Source organism: Centropristis striata, chromosome 5, assembly GCF_030273125.1.
Source record: "Centropristis striata isolate RG_2023a ecotype Rhode Island chromosome 5, C.striata_1.0, whole genome shotgun sequence".
Lineage (NCBI taxonomy): Eukaryota > Metazoa > Chordata > Actinopteri > Perciformes > Serranidae > Centropristis > Centropristis striata.
The window spans coordinates 36,572,339-36,594,110 of record NC_081521.1 but is presented as its reverse complement, the minus strand read 5'-3'; the positions used below and the strand labels follow the sequence as shown (position 1 = coordinate 36,594,110).

The 21,772-nt window shown below is 37.1% G+C and overlaps 1 protein-coding gene across 1 annotated transcript; it reads right to left on the bottom strand.

The window, feature by feature from the left end:
- Nucleotides 1–7,448: 7,448 nt before the first annotated feature.
- On the bottom strand, nt 7,449–20,260 carry nt5dc2 (5'-nucleotidase domain containing 2). The gene is made up of 14 exons (XM_059334050.1): nt 19,805–20,260; nt 16,464–16,648; nt 16,298–16,372; nt 16,133–16,188; nt 15,127–15,220; nt 13,929–14,057; nt 12,447–12,507; nt 12,249–12,351; nt 12,040–12,141; nt 11,880–11,961; nt 11,628–11,714; nt 10,518–10,658; nt 9,193–9,257; nt 7,449–8,031 (listed from the first exon to the last, which is right to left on the bottom strand). Exons 1-14 carry the CDS (start codon nt 20,175–20,177, stop codon nt 7,770–7,772), a joined length of 1,815 nt encoding a protein of 604 aa, XP_059190033.1. The 5' UTR covers nt 20,178–20,260; the 3' UTR covers nt 7,449–7,769.
- Between the last annotated feature and the right edge of the window lie 1,512 nt (nt 20,261–21,772).

The following is a 21,772-nucleotide window of genomic DNA, read 5'->3' as shown; positions in this document are numbered from 1 at the left end:
GTAGGTATTGAAACTACTGAATGAAAAGCAGCACAAAGGCAGCTTGTGATGAAAATCATGAGTAAATATAGAAGCGTCGCATATACAGAGGCACAGAGTGGGTGACTCATTCAAAGCCCATCAAAGAGACAGTACACTTTCGCTCTAATAAGCTGTCTGCAGCGGTCCAGCTGACGTCCTCCTCTGAGCACAGAATGCACACAAATGCAGTTTGCAAATGAATTATTCAACAGGGAGGAAAATGATGCATCCAATTTCTAAAAAAAGACCTTTAAGTATCAACACAAGGCTTTAAATATTGTTTGTTTTGTTGTGCTTGGGACAGCTCTATAGTTAAGATGTCACATAAGAGAAGACAGCACAGTGACTTTTAATATAGGGGCGAAGGAGTAGGGGGGATGATTTATTATAAAAAAAAATAATAATGAGCAGATAAAGTATCCCTGCCGTCCGATCTCTCCATGCTTCCATCCGTCAGGTCCCCCCAGCTTCAAAATGACACAATACGCCTTCATTGAACGCAGCTTCTCATCCCGAGCCCACTGACTATGTTAATTACAGCACACACTTGTAGTTCAGACATCACAGACAGGGCTGTAATTTACAAAAGGGCTCAATGACATCAAACTATAGCGTGAGAGGGCAAAAGCGAGAGGGAGTACAGCTAAATAGTGCATCCTCCCAGACGTCCATGTTTGATACAGAGCCAAAGAGGCTTCCTACATGTATGGTGATGAAAGAGAGGCTCAGGAGCAGCCCATGGCCTCACATAAACCAGCATATAAATAAAACATGTGAAATCTGGAAAAGCTTGTGTGGAAACAGAATGGATGAAGCCCCAAGGCTTCCCCTGGTGTATTTAATATACAATAGAGGGTGGCAAGTGGAGAAACTGCCGGTTCTCCACACCTTTAATAGGCTATCGAGGGGAATAAAACCGATAAAAATCAGCTAAAGGTCCAAATTATAGGAATAACACAACTGGATGAAACAGAGAAAATAACAAAGGTATCAGACATACAATTATCCAGAATATAAGAACAGTCAAGAGAATCCAGTTCACACACAAGGATCAGGAGTTCAGATAGATAAGCCCACGAAAAGCCTTGGAAGCAATCAATTCAACGTTAAGGTCACTTCTGAAGCAACGAGGCTTCTAGTGAAGTGACATTTAAAGGAGATAAGGTTTGGTCTGTCAGTTTTGGTTACCAGCCAGCCAGTTGCAGCATTTTCAGCACAGTGGAGCAATAACTTCTGATAGTAAAAGCAGAATAGTGAAGTGAAGCAGAAGTGAAGGTGATAAGAGATTTTTATTATACTGCAGAACTGAAGCTCAGATGAATTATTGTGATTTTAAACAGACTTAAAGGGGAATGATGATATATTTTTAGCAGGTTGTGGGAGTATGACTGCATATATGTAAAAAAAACAGCGGTGGAATGTAATTAAGTACATTTACTCAGGTACTATACTTAAGTACAAGTTTGAGGTACTTCTACTTTACTTGAATATTTTAATTTTATGTAACTTTATGCTTCTACTTAATTACATTTTGAGGTAAATATTGTACTTGTTACTCCACTATATTGAGATGAAAGCCTTAGTTGCTTTTCACGTTTAAACCTCATAAAAGTATATTAAGTACTAGTAATGTAAATGCTGTTTTTTGATATTTTAAGTATATTTTGATGCTGATACTTTTGCTCATTTTACTTATGTGAGTTTTGAATGCAGGACTTTTACTACTTACCTTTACTGAAGTAAGGGATCTGAATACTTTTTTCATCACTGGTAAAAAAAAAAAGAAAAGTTACATGAGTCTTTTACGGCTGCAGGGAGAGCTGTGCAAAGTCTTACATTTCCTAAAGTGATGTAACTTGAGTGTCAGTTGAGGCTGAAATAAAGAAATCTGCAGGTGTGGTGTTGGAAAGAAGTGAGTTTACCAGACCTCTGTTAGCAGTCAAGTTGCATTGTGGGTAATGTAGGCACCGGCTTGTGACAAGAAAAACAATGCATGGAATAAAAAAAGGTGATGTTTCTTGTTCTGCCATATAAATTTGAATCTTTTTTTAAACTGTCCATCATGACTCTGAAAATATTGTAGAAGTGCAACGTTAAATTTGTGGAGAACTCTTTGAATGAGTGAATAAGCTGTTTTGATTTGGTTCAGTACTATTTGAATTTTACGATAAGTGTTATTGATATATGTATTCATATTAACATGTCACAAATCATTACCATAAAATGATTTATGCATACAAAACAGTTCTTTTCTACTAATTTCTATTATACAGTTTAGTTTCAAACCATTCTGTTCACAGTTTACACATTTAATTGTATTTCCCCACATGCGCTTGTAACTCCTTTCGTGTAGAATAGATGCAAAGTTTTGGATATGGTGGATATGGTGCAAAAATGTACTTAAATGTACAGATTGCACTTGTTGTTGTGATCACAAAATGTTTAACTGCATAGAAACTGCAACTGATGTAGATCCATTTTTTATGAGCATGACGTGTTATCAATTTACCATCACCCTGGAGACAAAAACTATTTAGGCTAATGGTGAATTAACCTTACTCATTACAGACTAATTGCTTATCATGAGAGATCTGATTAATGATTACACAACAGTAAATTCAAACTGCCCCACTCCAGGACATTGGCAAGGACCAATTAGTTTGTACCTCGAGGTCTTTCTCCACTGCTCATCATCCCAGAATCTGTGTTATAGCCCAAACTAAGATTTCCAATCCCACCAAGCCAGGCCCATCTGCTTCTTCTTTGTTGCACGGCCAAAAGGAACACAAACCTCATGAATTAACAAAGATGTTGTTTTATAATGCCTTTGCAGAAGAGCAATAGTGATAAACAAACAGTGTAAGACTGTATTTTCTTTGCCAGGCTTCAATTGTTTTAGTCTCAAGGAGGATGAAGGAATATCATCTGCAACAGGGAAATCTTTCTGCTCAGCTGTAAAAGTGAAAGGTCCCGTTACATTTAATAATAGAAGAGGCTGCTGTGTGTAGGGACTAACTGCCAGAGCACACAAACCTCCCACAGCCAGCATAGTGACAGACACGGAGGCACTCAACTGGAAGCATAAAGATATGAGGGAAGGGAGGGTTGTACATGGAAAGGAATTTGGAGATTTAGAAGTGAAAAAATGAAGGAGTGAGGATGGAAAAGGGGAAAGTGGAGGGATTGAAAGATTAAAAAGGGAACATGATGAAGACTGTGAATAGATGGAGTGCTGGAGCTACAGAAAGGCACCGAAAGATGAAGGGCTGCCAGGACGGGGTGCAAAACTTGCATGGTAAAGGAGGAAAGCAATTCCATATTACAGTATAGAATTAAAACTGGGTTGTTTTTAAAATCTACCTTGTTTTTAAATTTTGACTTAAGGATGTCTGACAATTCATGGATAACCGATATGATGGCTGATATCAGATTTTTTTTAGCTGGAATGAAAGTAGAGGGTTTTTTTTTTTTTTTACATGGATGGTGTACCAATTTTTTCACCACTCTGCAAATGCACCCAGAGGGCTACTTCCTTCTGACACATAAAACTTTATTAAATAATATTTGACATTGCTATGTATTATTATACATTATACAAATGTATTACATTGTCAGCCAATTCTATAAAAGATAACCAAGAAAATAAAGAATAAATAGGAATAAAATAAATAGCTAAATAACATCATTACTGTTCAGTTTCGTCAATTACTGACTATTTTTAAAAAATTAATAGCTAACACAATTTCTAAAGCATGCCAAGCTACATTTTCTGCATTATATCTCACCGATATGCCTTTGACAGGTCAATATCGGCAAATTGATTTCTGTCAACTGATGGATCTGTCTGGCTCCAATTAACATATTTAAAGACAGCACATATGTAAAGAAAAGTTAATCTTGGCAGCTTGTGCTGCTCAGCTGCAGACTGATTCACTGAAAGCATGCAGCCATAAAAAAAAGACTGCAGCACCAGTCAACCTTGCAAATACACAGATGCACCACTGAATTAAAATAAATAAACACTGCAGGAAAAACATCTCAAAGCACTTGTCTTTATGGTTTAAATTCAAAATGTTCAATGATCAGAAATCAAAATGGGCTAATAACAGTACTGGTACAGGGTACAATAGTTTAAAACAGAATGTTTTTTCAATACTAGATACTCAAAGACAAAAATGAAGGGATGCCCTCTCTCCTCCTGACCTCAGAATAACATTTCTCATTAACAAATGAGTCATATCATCCCTTAAAGCTGTAAATCTTCACTTTTCCTCACATACTTTCATTATACTCAACCTAAAACACTGTTTCTTTGTGCTTTTGTGAGACTGTTATAGCATTTCAATGCATTTCCAGTGAATAAACTCATCTGTCCTAGTTCACGATGGAATAAAACATCAAATGGAGGAGTTCTGTACTCTCAAAGCTACTCGGGGGGAAGTTAAATATACAAACACAGTGGAGATTGCGTTGCATCCCGAAAAAAAACATACACAAAAAGAATTTGGATGTGACATGCAGCCAACAAGCACTTTGCCAAAATGAGCCAAACAACACACACTCAGAGCTTGGATGAGGAAACAGGAAGTGCTGCAAGTCCTTAATGGAAATGTGATCTCAGTTATTAACCACAAATGGATCGACAGCCCGCATGACTCAGATTGAGAGAGAAAGTCATCCTGTCATCAAATGTGACATAAATCCATAAACCTTGAGCAGGAATTGACATGCAATTAATCATTGAATTGGCATTCAATTATGCCACACCGTGTTTAAAAAATTCAATCAGTCCTTAATAGAAGACATAGCTGCAGGAAGTGAAGACAACAGCAACTGTCATGAAAAGTGACATTATAAAATTAAAATGTCACTGGTGAAAATGCCATTATGCAATCAAAATACTCTTGAAAAGGGCGTTTTAACATATGTTGGGGTTTTTAAGAACTCCAACCATATGCAAATTATTTCATAAAGTCTTATTCATTCATTTTGGAAAACGTTGAGGATCAAAATGTTTTCAAGCCTATTTTAGATTCTAGGATCTTTCATTAAGACGTCTCAATGAGAGCTTTAAGATATAACTAATATGGATGCAGTTAATTTATACAATGTATTTTGTGTTGACAAAGCTGGGAGGAAAATAGTCACATGTGGCACATCTGCAGTGACATCTGATGGAAAACTCAAGCTGAGTAATTTGCTTTTTAGGTCACCAAAAAAATGAAATAATAATGAAAATAAATAAATCACCCATGTTTTCCCAGTGCGCCAGCGAAACTGAAACGTTTCATATCTTATCTTCAAACATGAACTAGGCTAATTCGTCTTAAGAAAACTTCACAATCGACATGCAATGACGATGGCAGCGAATAAACAATATGCGAGCACGTCGAAGTAAAAAATAAATAGGCTAAATAAAAAAAATAAAAAAAAAAATATTAAAACCAAACTTTTCTTTTAGTAAAAAAAGAGACAGCAAACAGAATGCAACAGAGATTGCTATCACGTAACGATCATCAACACAAACGTCCGTGTAGCGATACAACAATGTTAAGGTGCAGCCACTCATAATTCCTGCACGGGACAGCGCTGCAAAACTTGGACCAACACCGCTTTACTCGTCCCTCCAGCTATTTGAATTTAGCTGCAACTATTGCACACACACCTCACCACGTAATAACAACCAGTCACGAGTGAACATGTGCTCCAAACCCCGTGTTATAGCATGCAGGGAGTACGGTACCTTTGCTGCTGTCTTCATGCAGGCGGCGGGATGTGAATGAGTTTGAGATGCTGAGTACTGTGGAGATGAATGGAGGTTGCGCTGCCTAGCAACCAAACAACCAATCAGACAATTTTGAGTGAGAGATCAGACAACATGCACAACTCTTTAGAGCAAGTGTGTCAAAAATGATCCAGAAAAGGCTCGGTGTGGCTGCAGGGTTTGTTTTTTTTTGTTTCAACCGAGCAGGAGCACACCTGATTCAACTCATTCAAACTACCTGAACTGACTGGATACCTTAATACATACACCTTCTTTAGACACTTTATATTTTATTGTATTTTTTATATTTTTATTGCTTGAAGTATGCCTAGGTTGTTCTTTTTATTTAATTGTCATTGTCTATGTGTATAATGCTGCTGCTACACTGTCATTTCCCAGCTTGGGATAAATAAAGTATATCTATCTATCTATCTATCTATTGACTCAGCTGATGCGTTGTATCTGGTGAGCTGTGGCCCTGCTCTAGGTATAATGAACTAAAGCATAGTCTCAATGCTGGGCTGGGCTTATTTTGTTGATAATGCTCTTAAACGGGACAGGTCATCCCAAAATCAAAAATATGGATATATTCATCAATCTAGATTGTTTTTGTGTCAGTTGTCAAGTTGAGATATTTGTCATAAAAAGTAGCCGACAGATAAATTGGTTGACAGATATTATCGGCCGATCTTGGTGTATTGGAACAGGAAATGTTGCTTGGCACAAGTCAGAAATTGACTGAAACTGAACAGTAATGATGATTATTTTGCTATTATTTTATTCCTATTTATTCATTTTTTTCTCAGTAATTATTTATAGAATTGGCTGGCTATGTAATACATTGTATTGTATAATGTAAAACAATATTAAATATTATTTAATAAAAGTTATGTTAGAGAAAGTAACCCTCTGGGTACATCTGCATAGCAGTGAAAATTCAGTACACGATCCACATAAAAAAGGTCTATTTTCATTCCAGCTCTAAAAATTACTTTATCAGCCACAATATCAGTTAGCGATGAATTCCCCTCTCTAAAATCTGCATCTGCATCGGTCTCAAAAATCCCATATCGGTCAGGCTCTCGTTAAAAGGTCTGACTTCCCTCGAATATAATGGCCACTATATGGCACTTCACTTGTGGTGCTCACACCAAAATAATCTAGATTGTTAAATAGCACTACAGTTAAGAGGAAAAATAAGTATTTTTGATTTTGGAGTGAACTGTCCCTTTTAATACAACTCCCTTCACTCTAACTAACTGCAACTGTTTTTCTACCATGTAATACCACCTCACCATTTTTTCTCCATATTTCTTTTGTTGACTGCTGTCTGTCTGTCTGTCTGTGATATTGTTGTAATTTTATATATATGTATGTGTGTGTGTATATATATATATATATATATTTTGTTATTGTTGTTACTGTTGTTGTTGTTGTTGTGTTTTTACGATCCTTACTGTGTTTTACTCCCTAGCCCACCTCCCCTTCCCTCAAGTGGCCCTTGTCGCTTGTCAGGCCGCCATTGTAAATAAGAATTTTGTTCTTAATGACCTGCCTGGTTAAATAAAGGTGAATTAAAAAAAAAATGAATAACTTCCCATCTGTTGCAAGAAAATATGTGTTCAGTCACCTGTAAGAGAGTTAATAAGAGATAAACACATAATTATGTCAAGTTTTTACACATTTATTTGTTGTAATTGTGCGGTAGCAGCGTAATGTTTCTCAGCATTTCCATGTCCCTTTGGTTCAGGCAGTAACCAGAGTCTGTCAATCTTGAATTGCATGAATTCTCAACAGCAAGTGAATCTACAGCGCCCTCTAGTGAATTCATTGGGAAGTAGGTCACTGTGTAGAACAGGGATGTTTTGCCCTGTGGAGGGAATTGTGCAGAACCTTCTTGACTATAAAGAAAAATTGCTACATAAAATAAACAGGAAGAAAATGGCCTAAAAGGTCTTAAAATAGTCACTGAGGAAGAGAGATCTCATCGTATGTGAGACATTTCCTCCAGAAAAGGCGTCTTCATGCAGCCTGTACAAAGCTGGTCCATCCACAGAGGAGCCTCATGCTGCAGAGGGGTGCGGCGGGGATAGAAAGTGTACGACGGGTCATAATTCAGGAGACAGCTGAGGGAGGCCATGTAGATGTCTGAGAAACGAGCCAGGCGTCTGGAGAAGTAAGTGGGGTTGTGACAGGTCCTGAAGATGCTGCCAAACTGAGGGTTGAACACGTTCTTTGTCATCACCCTGCAGCATAAAGGTTTAGGGTATGAGTTTATGTGATTTTAAGCATGTATGAATTCATTTACACTACTGGTCAAAAGTTTTAGAACACACCAACTTTTCCAGAATTGAATTGAAAATTATGCAGTTTAATGTCTCAGTGTACTCTGAAATGAATGCACATTTGCAACATTTAAAATTCTTTATCGAGCATGATAGTGTTTTGAAAGTAAAAAAGATTCAAAATCACATTTTATGTTGGACTTAAAGATTTAAAAAAAAAGACACAAAATGACCAAAAAAAGACACAAAATGACTAAAAAAAGAAACAAAATGACCAAAAAAAGACACAAAATGACTTACAAAGACATGAAAATAATTTAAAAATGGACAAAATAGCCCAAGACTCCATAGAGTTAAGTTGTTAACCCATTTCTTGTTCCCTGAAAAAGGCCTACTTGTATAATTCTGAAATGTACATTATTTTTCAGTTTTGGTTAAGCTTACCTTTTTTTATTTACCTCTGGCAGTTCACCACTTACCTTTGTACCCTTTCCTGTTTACCTGTTCATTTGACTTGAACTGCTTGAATTTCAATGAAAAACTGGAAAAATTGGGGTGTTCTAAAACTTTTGACCGGTAGTGTATGTGATGGTAGAAGTGGAATAGTCAGACACCAAGTATAATTAACAATACAACAAAGTAAAAATACCAAATTATGTTTGAAAGTATCAAAAATAAAAGTATTAATTACACAGCAACAAATGCCCTTTGTCGGTGTATTTCATTATCAAATTTTATATTAATGCATTATTAAAAATGCATTAACATGTAAAGCATTATTGAGGTAGCTGCTCAAAGTGGAGCTTATTCCAACCACTTTATATACAGTTAGGTTATTAATTTACTGTTTACTCATTTTCTCATGAGTATACAGTAAATTGCAAAAATGAGCACTCATTATAGGTTCTTAATCTAAATCTACAATAACAGGTAACCACAGATACAGTACCAAGTAAATATAGTGGAGTAAGAGTATAAAATACCATCAAACTGAAGTTAAGTACTGAACTGAAGTCCAGTCGTTTAATAAAAGCACTATGGTGCACCTGTGACAAAAGCAGGTCACTGGGATTATCTCTAGGTTCTTAAAATTGAGTGATGGATTAAATAAATTGCACCCACCTGAGTTCTTCTCTCTCCTTCTGCCATTCATCAAGAACCAGTTTAGACTCTGGGTCCCGATGTGTCTAAAAAATAAAAGGAAATAACACTATGATAAATTGAAAAAAACAAACAAACAGAAAAACGAAGTACACTGCTATACGGAATAGTATAGTATCCGAACAGTTAGGTCGTCTACTACAGCTGTTCTCAACCTTGGGGTCGGGACCCCAATTGGGGTCGCGAGATGATTTCTGGGGGTCGCCAAATCATTTTGGAAGTCAGCTCTGTCTCCACTGTGTTAAAGTGTTCATGTGCTAATGTGTTTTAGTCTTTTTGGTCATTTAATGTCTTTTTTTTTTTATCATTTTGTGGGTTTTTTTTGTCATTTTGTGTCTTTTTTTGGTCATTTTGTGTGTTTTTTTTTTTTATCATTTTCTGGTCATTTTGTGTGTTTTTTTTTTTATCATTTTCTGGTCAATTTGTGTCTTTTTTGGTAATTTTGTTTCCTTTTTTTGTCATTTTGTTTCCTTTTTTTGTAATTTTTTGTCTTTTTTTTAGTCATTTTGTTTCTTTTCTGGTCATTTTGTTTCTTTTCTGGGTGATCTGAACTGTGCGTGTGAGATTGTGTTCAGTGAGCGGGGGTCGTGGACAACATGGATGTTAAATTGGGGGTCGTGACTCAAAAAGGTTGAGAACTACTGGTCTACTACAACCTGATTTTCATCAATGTCATAAAATGAGCAATAACCACAATATTTAAGGATTTAGTCGTACTAAAGTCCCCCAACACATAAATGAGCTATTATAAGTAGTAGGCTACCACAACTACTGTTTTGGGAAAATCTGCTTATATGTAATTTATTTATTTTAGACATATATTAGAAGTAGATCATGTTGTAGCTCACAATCTACTCAAAAAGTTGACTTTATTCTCGACATTTAGATTTTATTTTCAACATTGTATTTCAACTTTATTCTCGTCATTCCAATTTTTTTCTCGACGTGCATAATGATATAGTTTCTTCCTTCTCTCATTATATTTTTCTCCTAATCCTCTCCCGTACTGCTTTGCTTCTGTGCGAGTCCTCCTGCCTGGTTCTCCAAACTGGACCACCATTTCTTGTAGGTTATACACTGTCTATGGATAAGTACCTCATACAACCATACATTGGAAAATGGGAACTATCACTTTAAGGACCAATGACACACAATGTCATGGAAGATTGTGGTTTGCGGTCACATATAATTTGGCAATTGCAGTAACCGCTTGCTATGTCAGCATCTTTCTCCTTTAACACACTGTCAATGCTGTTATTTGGTGAGTCCCCAGATTTACTCCTCACCTGCATACGTTCCATCAGGCCGGTTAAAGCCTGCAGCCAGGTCAGGCTCAAGGCATAGCGCTGTGAGCTCACCACTTTGGTTTCCGTCTCCAGCTCAGGTACGATGGCTCCTGTTCGCCAGCCATGTCGCAACATCAGGTCCTACAACAACAAGTGAGAATGCTTTGTTTAGCACCGGAATGCATGAAGATGTTGGAAACAAAGAGATGTGAAACCAACAAATCCTCTGGTAGCAGCAAGTATTTTGGTTTCTTTGGGTTGTGTTCTTGCAAGTAAATTCTAATGTGTAAAACAAACCACCATTCAGAATCGTTCATCTGCTATGCAACCGACTTTTAAATACATTGTAGGTTTCTCGTTTTTACCCTTCATCTGATCTTTTATTGTCTTATTGTCTTATGCTAAGCAACATTATTTCTAAACTGTGTATCTATTGGTTTGTATGTTGCATTTTATTGTGTGTCGCTGAGAACAAGCTTCTCACATCTTTTTATCCCCTGCAAGATTAATAAAGATGTTTGAATTGAACTGAGCAGCTTTGGGCTCAAATACATTTCTGAACAGCAGTTAGGTGGGTAGACCTTCAAGTCAAAACCAGGGTTTTGGATACAGAGCTGCAGACTTTAGCCTTTTGCTAATCTAATCTTAAAACTCTGCAATAGTTCAAAACAATGTATATGTTTTTATCTGTTAGTGCATTTGTATACCTTGTACACAGAAATGCCAATGCCATTTTTAAACAACATCCGGCTGTCTGTACTCTTATCTAGTGTTAGAAATTTTCACTTTGCAGGCTCCTCTGTTCCCAAATGTTGCATTTGAAATTTTCAGAAGGGTGTAATAGATGGAAATAGTGGGCATCTGGCAGTGTTCGAGTCTGTGTGTCTGTGTTTGTACATGTTTGACAGAGCCTGGACTATGTATCATGTATAATTGCATTTTTATTTTTTCTAATCCTGAAATAAGTGTATTTTTGGAAAATTCCCACTCCCAATTTGACAGGAAATAGGATGCTTTTAGTATGTATTTATTGCACATTATGTATCCTAATTACAATAAGTACTAATAAGTTGCTAATCAGCAGTGGCATCACAGTGCTCTGACACTTACAGCCAAGTCACTATAAAGATGGTCTCCAAAGTAGAGAACCTTTGAACCTCTCCATCCTGTCAGTCTGAGAAAGTCAAACAGATTTCCCTGAAACACAAAAGAAAACCACAGCTCATTATCTGTAGTTCATTCACACATAAAGAAAGCAACAAGTTAAATCTTGTAACATTTAATAACACAGCTCCATAGACCACACATGAGGAAACATTTAGCTTTGGGAGAAGTCAGACAGTAGCCAAAAGCAACACAGACCTGCTTGTAGACTTGTCCTTTGTCCAAACGGTCTATCTTTTCCCACTGGAGGTCTCCGTTTTTATCCAGGCGTCTGAAGGGCCTGCAAGAGTCGACATTTTTAAAAAGGACATTTTTGATTCAGATCATCAACATTCTGTTCACCACAACATTTACTTACTTGATACAGTCAGTGAAGAAGTGAGGTTTGTCTGCCTGGACAATCACAACATCAAAGAAGTCCCTCCAGTTTTTCCCCACCATGTGCGTCATTCCTTTATTCCTGTGCACGGGAGGAAAAGAAGCATGAGAAAAACAGCTTGCAACAGTTCACTTTACCCTCAATATGAGTCAGAGGAGATTAACAGCTGACACACAGGCACCACTTACACAAAGCTGAAGGGACTGTTGGTGATGAGGAAAAGTTTCTTTCCATGACTGACCAATCTGTGTAAAACAGCGTCCGTCTCGTCTCCTCTCAGGATGTACTTATCTATGAAAAGAAAGAAGGAACAAAATGTTACTGTACTTTTGTTTATGTGCAGTCATTTGCTGGCTTGATTTAAACTTAGATAGAAGATATCTTACCCAGATCTTCCATGACCCATTTGTACATGAAGCCTTTCAGGTGAACCATGCCAATTGCTTCCTGAGGATTAAAGAAGTGTCACATAGAGGCAACAAATCGATAAATGTCATTGTGCTTTTTGCAATATAAAGCTTGTATTTTCTGCTGAGAGATTGCTCTGAGCTCAGTCACTCAGAAGGAAATGGCCCATAAATAAATATACTACAAGAAGATTTAACTGGTTGTGGAACAGTCTCAATTTAATACTTTTGACTCCACTTGACCTACATAAGCAAACAGGACTGTCAGCAAGAAGACCCTGTGCCCGGGTCCTATTTCCCCCCAGTAGAATCAGATGAAATGATTTGGGGCACGTAGACCAGAGGGACACTATGTTTATGTTTTCCCTGGGAAAGTTTGGCAATGAGTAGCACATGAGGCAGTTAAAAGGAAGCAGATGAATTTTTTTTAGGATCAGAAAAGAGAAACAGGAAAGAATTGACAGAAGAACAAAACAAAAAGCTAAAAGGGACATTGACAGAGCAAAAACACAAGTCAACCTTGGTCACTCATTCAACAGATAGAAAGAATTGCGGGATTTGGTGGCAAGGTTCCTGCCAGTCAGCTTCAAACTACTTTCAAGCTCTTTCAAGGTACATTTATGGTCAATTTCTTATTAAATACTACGACTTATTTAACTTTGACACATTAAATTAGATGTTACCATGCTTTAAACAACCAAAATTATGTTTGGTTGCAGCAATCTACTGAAGGGCGACACATTTGTTTGTTTGTTTAACCATCATTATATTATAGTCATTAGTCACAAAATAGATGCTAGGCTCGGAGAAAGAAAAAGAAAAGATCATCATTTTTTTTTTACCAAATATCATGATACATAATATTGCTATCATATTGTAGGGTGCTTTCATAGCATTTTCATGCAGTGAGGTTTTTTATTAATAATTTCTAATATCCCAAATTTTACATGATATGTAGTTTCATATTAGGATATCTTTATCATATTGAAATATTGCCAGCCCCAATATAAACATCACCTCACTGCTATGCACCCTGCACACAGCGGTGTTTAAAAAAAGAAAAATTGCATTAAAAATAAGTTGCGTCTCTCTTTCACTCATTTCCAAAACAAATGCATGCACTAGCCATATCAAGATGAAATCATACAAAAGGAAAGTTCCTTGACATTTAGCACGTGTTTTATAAAAGCAAATACTGAAGTGTTATGTCATGTAACTATAAACCCTGGCATCCCCGGACCAAGAGGGAAAGCGGTCATTGTTCTTTGTTCTACCCATGAGAGTGCATGTCAAACGTTTACTGAGCACAGCAGATTCCTGAACCACCAGCTGAAGAATCACAGCATACGAAAACAGTCGGAAACACTGAGTCAATATGCTCTCAGTATGAGCTACAGGGTGAGGCCACAACTTAAAACACAGGGTGTATTCAATACTGCGAGAGTGGTTGGGCACACTCACCGAGACGTCTTTGAAGAGGTGAACTGGATCGTAATCGATGCCGTTGGTGATGAAAAAATCATTTGTCACAGCCAACAGAGTCATCTCAGGAATTGAGAAGATGTCCATGAACTGCTTAACCTTTGGTCCCTGTAGTGGAAAATATATATTTTAATGCTTGATTATTACTTGGGATGCAATTATTACATTACATTTACATTACATGTCATTTAGCAGACGCTTTTGTCCAAAGCGACTTACAATTTTGTTTTTAATTGTTTTTGTTATTGTCATTATAACTTGTTGATGTTATACATTTGTTTTTTCTGTTGTCAGTTTATTACTTTCTGATTAAATTTTAGGTGGAGGCTTTAAATAAGCCCATCTGGGCTTTCTGCCTCTCCCTGCACTTTACATTATATGTTATCTTTGTCATTTTGTGTAATTCTAATTGTGCAAATAAAATAAAAACCTAAACCAATAAGTGCATTCAACCTGAAGGTACTAGACATAGACCACAGGAATCAAGTATTATTAGCACTTTCTAATGACATAAGAAACCACTTTTACCACCACTGCCTGCTAAGATGCTATCCTGAAAACAGTTCCCTTGATGAGATAAGAGCCACTCCAAAACTATTTTGCATAGGAATGTTTGGAGAAGTAGAAGATGGAGAGGCATATTTCCTGCTGCAGGAAAGCACTAAAAAGACCCCATGGACTGAAAACTATTTGAGTCCAATTCCATATTGTTCTTAAATATCAAACAAGTCAGGCTAACCTTTGGGACTGTCAGACTCCAGAGAGATTTCTACTTTTCATGAGTGATTGAGTGCAGAACTAAAAACTAATCATTTAGTTGGACATTGAGTTCTTGTGGTCAGCTTTTTAGAGACTGGAACACTCTTCCAGCTGACTCATAACAACGATGGAACAAATGAGATTACAAAATTCAACATGAGGGCTTATGTAATAGAAAAGCCCTGCAAAGCCACACACTTGAAATATCTGTGGATGGTAACAGATTTAATCCTGAACTACATGCCTGTTTGGGAATGGCTGGATTAGATTATAACAGATGTGTTGAGCCCACAAAGTTAAGAAGAGCTTTGTCATCTGTGCAAAACCAACATATTTCCCAGAGAACAAAATATCTCTTCACACAAATGACGTATACATATATAGTATATACTTCTATAATGTTAACCATCGTCCTCACCTTTCCATAGAAGCCACTGTCCTGCTGCAGGGGGACATGGAAGGTCCCCCCGTAGAGCTGAAGGACTTCCTCATCCGGCACTGGGCTCAATCCCCTGGAAGCATCATACATAAATTAATGCCCTGGAGCTTCAAGGGATAGTTCAGATTCTTTTTGATATCCATAGTCAGTTAATTACCTACAGTAGATGATCATTAGCGTGCCCCCAGTTTTGAAAAGCAGGCAGGAGTAGACTACAAAAAAACTTTTTTGTTCGGGGAGGCATTTTTTAGGTTGTCCCTAGATGTTTTTATTTTGTCTCTGCATAATGTACTTTATTACCCGTGTCTTTTTTATCTACTGCTGATTTTAATGAGTTTTTCTCTTTCTTGTTTCTGGTTTCTGTAGCACTTTGAGATTTCTGTATGAAAAGTGCTTTACAAATAAAATGTATTATTATTATTACAATACCATTCAGAAGCTAAGCAATGTACTGCTGTGGAAAAATATCAGATATGCATGCAAGATAACTCCATATTGAGAGCATTTAGCTATAACATGCTGTCAGCATGCCCTTTGTTTTGGCACAAGATAAGATGATGCTTTGATAAAGGTATATAGAAGAAGAACTTTTGCAGAGCGATACTGAGCAATTGAAAGAGAAAGAGGGGGAACTTCTGTACAAACTGGCGACAAGGTAAAGTGGTAAAATATTTCAAATATAGCGTAGACTTAAACTGATACAGCTTTTTTAGCTGACTAAAACACTTGTAGCTGCTGCCCTAGTCCACAGCAGTAAGTAGTTTTGGCTTCTGTGCTGGTACTCTTGCCTGTGTTTCCAAACTGGCTGTCTGCCAACTGCCACCTGTAGGTAATTCACTGACTCTGGAGAAGTACCTCATACAACCGACCACTTCAAAAAATCTGAACTATCCATTTAAAACACACAGAAGTATATTTGACAAAAAAAAAAGATGATTTTGCTTCAGCGGTGGAGATATGGATCAAGAAATAATCAACATCTTACCGATACACCGTTCCTGGCTGAATGTAATGGAAAGCATCTATCTTCATCAGAAGACCCTATGGAAGTGAAACATGGAAAAGTTTCACTTGTGTTTTTATCTACAAGTAGAGAAATACAAGTAATTCTATTACTACAGTGGGACATTTGTGATTGAAAATAATTTACCTTTTGGATGTCATAGTGTAGACCCCGAACTGTAAAGTTGGGAATGTAATCATATTTGCGGATGCCTTCAGGGTACTGTCGAACAGGAGGACAAACGGGATATATTATCTTGAATCTAAAGTGGTTGTAATGCCAATATACTTCATGCAACTACTGTAAAACACACCTTAAAGTGTTCTATTAGGAACTTTTTTGCTGTGTCAAAGATCATTGAGTTGAGGGCATTCGAGTACAGAGCCAGCGTGTAGTCATAGTCAAAGCCATAGATGTCCACTTCATCCATGTCGACCTCGTTGTTAGCGTAGACGGTGGAGGAGTTGAGGAGGTGACACGCACCTGGAGGGATCAGGTCTGAGAGCAGATGGGAAACCCTCATTCAAATTAAACAAGTCAAATACATGTCAAATCTGATAGAAAGCAATGATGAAGCAAGATATGGGAACAAAACACAGGTCACTGTTTTTATTAGAATAAGGCCATTAACAACGTAATCTGTAATAATATTGTTTATTATGAAACCTGCTGATCATGCACTTCTGTAGAGGAAGAAGGCGGTAATTCCACTGCCGTTTTCAATCCAGTGAGGTTGGCAACGCATCAGAGGTTGCGTAATGTGTGCATCTGGGACGTCAACTGACTCTCAGAACTACACTACTGGTCAAAAGTTTTAGAACACACCAACTTTTCCAGAATTTAATTGAAAATGATGCAGTTTAATGTCTCAGTGTACTCTGAAATTAATGCACATTTGCAACATTTAAAATTATTTATCGAGCATGATAGTGTTTTGAAAGTAAAAAAAAAAAAGATTCAAAATCACATTTTATGTTGGACTAAAGGACTAAAAAAAGACACAAAATGACCAAAAAAAGACACCAAAAGACACAAAATGACTAAAAAAAAGACACAAAATTACCAAAAAAGACACAAAATGACTTATAAAGACATGAAAAGAATTCAAAAATGGACAAGACTCCATAGAGTTAAGTTGTTAACCCATTTCTTGTTCCCTGAAAAAGGCCTACTTGTATAATTCTGAAATGTACATTATTTTTCAGTTTTTGTTAACCTTACCTTTTTTTATTCACCTCTGGCAGTTCACCACTTACCTCTGTACCCTTTCAAGCTGTTCATTTGACGTGAACTGCTTGAATTTCAATAAAAAACTGGAAAAATTGGGGTGTTCTAAAACTTTTGTATGTCCATACAAAAAAACATTTTGTATAGTTCTTACAAAATAAAGATTTTATTTAATTAATTGGCCATTGGGAGCAAAGTATTCATTCGTTTTTGTAATCAAGTTTGTTTTCATTACCTCTTATGAGTTTTGCTAGCCCTTGCACACTGTTTGATAAGTCCAACAATCACACAGCTAACGCATGGGCATTAAACAAACAGTTTACAATCTGTTCCCGAAAACGGCCTCTAATTCCCCGGGGGTGTATAAACACAGCACTGACCCGTGGGTCTAAAGGCGAAAGTGGGCCATGTCAATCTATCCTGGGACAGTTCAATGCCGGCTGCAGCTGTGCAGCAGAAAATGCATGTACCAGCTCGTACAACAGCAAGTTTTCCTCAAGTCATTCTACTTCTGGAAATGTCCATGCTGAGTCACGTTTCAAAAGTCTTTTAAGCTACTAGTCAGTACAGAACATGACCAACCTTAATCTTAATTTTGTTGAGAATTCCTGCTTTGATTTCAATCAGCTGTTGAGAGAAAAAACTCTCTACAATTACTCCAGAAGATGATTAAACTATACAAAACTTAAAAAGGCATGGATCCAGTGGTGCACTGTAAATGCAAATAAAGGTGTTTTGCAGAATATCAACTAATTTTGATAGTGTATTTTTTAATGAAATATGACTTTGAATGCAGTGCTTTTAGTTGTAGCTAAATTGTGTTTTGTTTTATACAAATAAGTATCGTTAGTGACCTTGTCATGTAATCTTATTTCTGTCTAACATTGGATTTTAATATTTATTTTCCCATTGTAATAACATGCAAAAAGTGAAACTGGGCCACATGTGCAGCATAACAACAGTTACTAAATATTTGCATAAAACTGCAATATTATTCTGACATAATGCAAATTACAGTATCTGCTCTAACATTTACCCAAAAACAAAGTTACCTAAAAGTAACAACTGACGAATATGAAATAATGATTTATGTTTTATTCTACTCTGTTTTGATCATTCATAATTATATATTACTATTATATCTTACTTCTCCAAGTGCAATATTGCTTTTTATGTGCAACTATTTTTGTTATACTAACATATTTTTCCACTCATCTTATTTTACTTTATGTAATTGTACTTTTGGAGCAACGTGGCACAAGAATTTCCTCCAGGATTAACTAATATATATATGTTTATTTATATTAGGGATGCACAATATTATCTGCAAGTTATCTGTATTGGCCGATATTGGCTTGAAAATTAACCGGACATCAGCCAACACGCCGATATAATAAACTGATTAAATAATGGGGTGGACATCACCTCTCTGTTGCACCTTGTTTGTAGTTCATATAATTGTGCAGTGTAGTCTGAGCCCACCTATTTATTTATGTTCTGATTAGGGACTGAAGCTGCTTATATTTTTTGTACTTTTGTGATTTTGTTTGCACAGTGCAGATTGAGTCGTCACATATTGGGCTCCTGTTTTAAGTTAAATTTGAATTTAAGCAGCAGTCTGTAAGGTACATGTAGTTTTATTCACTTTGAGTTTAATTGCTGTACAGTTGCACTCTTCATGTTCCCAGTGAACACAGGTTGTTTACTTATCATGTCAATTGGGAAATTAGCCAAATTTGCCCTGATAGTGGGTATTAGTTGTGTGGTAAAAAAAATAAATTGGTATAGATCGGGTAAATGAGTTGTAAAAAATCGGCATATCGGATATCGGCAAAAAATAAAATATCGTGCATCCCTAATATTGAAGATATATTTATATAATTCTGTCAAAACTTTCTGCCAACTGTAAGGTTAAATGTTATAATACTTTAAAATCTGCTCTAACATTTACCATTAAAAATACATTTTAGTTTCCTGTCTCTCTTCAACTATCCTGTCCATTAAAAGGCATGAAAAAGCCCCAAAAAATACATTAAAAAAAAAAAAAAAAAAAAAAAAATACATTTTATTTTTCAGTTACGTTTAGCAGTTAACGTTATCTAACAGTAACGACTGACAAACATAAAAATAAACTAAGTAAAAGCAACATATGCTATATATTATAGCTGTCGTTACCAGTTAGAGTTGTTTTAAGGCAAACTGTTAGTTGAGGAGGGTTGTCTTTTAATTTAAGAAAAGGACATACAGTTGTTGTTGATCTTAAAAAACGTTCAGCAACATGATTGTGCCATGTGTGTGGTTTGACTTCCCTCCGAGAGAACAAAATGTCTCCATGAAGGGATAAACAAACAAAGCGGTGGGTTGGCGGTGGCTATTTAGGGGGTGACCACCATAACAGTTCGGGGGAGACTGGCACCGTCTACTTACCGTGAACCATCCGCTTTGCGTCATGGTATCGAGCCCACAGGTGGCTGGTGAGGGTCGACGGGGCGGCGGTGGAGGTAAATGACCGTCTCCTTACACCAGTCACACCGGGGGCACCCGCGGGCTCCTTGGCTCGCTTCTTCTCCCCGGTGGTGCATCTGTGTGAAGGCTCGCTGCAGGACGGCACGTCTTCACTCAATGTGTCCGAGTTCGAGCTGCAAGTTTTTATGTTTTCGGAGCCCTGTTTTCCTCCTGCAGACACCCTGCATGATGTGGAAAGTCTGTTCACTTTGGGGGATCCCGCCAGAGGAGGAGTCCTGTGTCCACTAGTCAACAGTGTGCGGGTAAACGCTGTGCCCACTGCTTTAAAAGACATTTTTAATGTCAAAAAGAAAAGAGGACCGTCGGAAATGTGTTGTCGCTGCACGTTGGCAGTTTTTTGCTATAAGAAGAAAACAACCCCTCGCCCTCAGCCATGCCCCGGATAAACACGCCCCTAAATTTAAAGGGGACGTCCATAGTTCCTTCAGCCAATCACATTACAGATCTGACTACTTGATCTTAGCAACAGCAACACGCCTGAACTGTACTTAAAGTACTTAGATTTGTTTTGGTCACGTACGAAACATCTGCAGAGTAATTTGGTTCGATTTGTCGCTGATCATCTACCCCAACTTCATATTACTCTGGGAAAAAATATCGAAATAATATTTGGATTCAAAGTTCTATTTGATGAATCTATTTATTATTTTGACTAAATTCTATATCCATATAATCCAAATGTTTAAACAAAAAGCCAAACTAGCTGTCCACACAGTACATTTCATCTATTTGTGAATACATGCGTATCTGTGAGCTTTACAATGCTTTTATTTAAATTTTGTTTATTATTACTAGTAGTATTTTTGCTTGTTTCACATCCTTTAGTCCCCCTGGCATGCTTGTAATTGTAGACTTATCCTATATACGCAAGGTTTGTAAGATTTGTATAAGATTGATCAAATAAAGTTTGTAGGGGGAAAAGGAAAGAAAGAAGACTATTTTGTGCAATTGTTTAAAGTTTCAAAATGCATTCAGGACCCTCCTTTTTATACTGCAGGAGAATGTCTGCACACATTGTTTTCACTTTTAGTAAAAGTCTTGCACTTGTCTTGAAAATATTATTTAATAGTGTTAGTATCAGCAAAACATGCTCAAAAGTATAAGGAGAAATGATAAAGTGCATGTTATTATTTAAATAACACAGTTTTTGCCATTCTTTCAATGTAAGAACACATGCGTCATTGCCTCTGGTCTCCTTATAAAGGATTGTCATTGCTTCTTGTTTGCTTAAAAAGAACAGCCTACTGTTTATTTATCTTAATTCCTCACAAGGCAATCTGGCACAAGTCAAAGGGATGTTTAAGGTTGGGCGGAAAGTTCATCAGCAGAGCAATTTTGTAGCAGAAGCAGAAAACAGAGGCTGGAAGGTAAAGTTGGAGCGCCCAGTGGAATGCAGAGGATTTGTGGCCAACAATATACAAAGTTCCTCAGGGGGTTAGGAATCAAAGGGCAGTCCAGCAGGAGAGCAGTCCAAGAAATAGCTGAAGTTGCTGAACAAAGCAGTCACTGGCTGGGGGGGACACATCCAGGTTTTAATGACCCTGCAGTCGACCTGTCTCAATAAGTTTATTGTAAAGTAAAAGGCCCAAAACACCAGATGAAACTGAAGATGTTTCCCAAATAACATCCTCTGCTGATCAACTTTCTGCCATACCTTAAAAATCCCTATCACAGAGTGTTGATCTTCAGGAAATGAAACACTGAGTCCTGCTACCTAATCTCATCATTATTTATCTTAACTCATCACAAGGAGTGATGACTGATGAGCGCTCACCAAACTCGTTCTGCAGGCTGGCCTTAGGTACAAATGCCAACAGTAAATACTAATCTTGGAAAATCTGCTCTCGAATATGTTGTTCTGTGCTCACA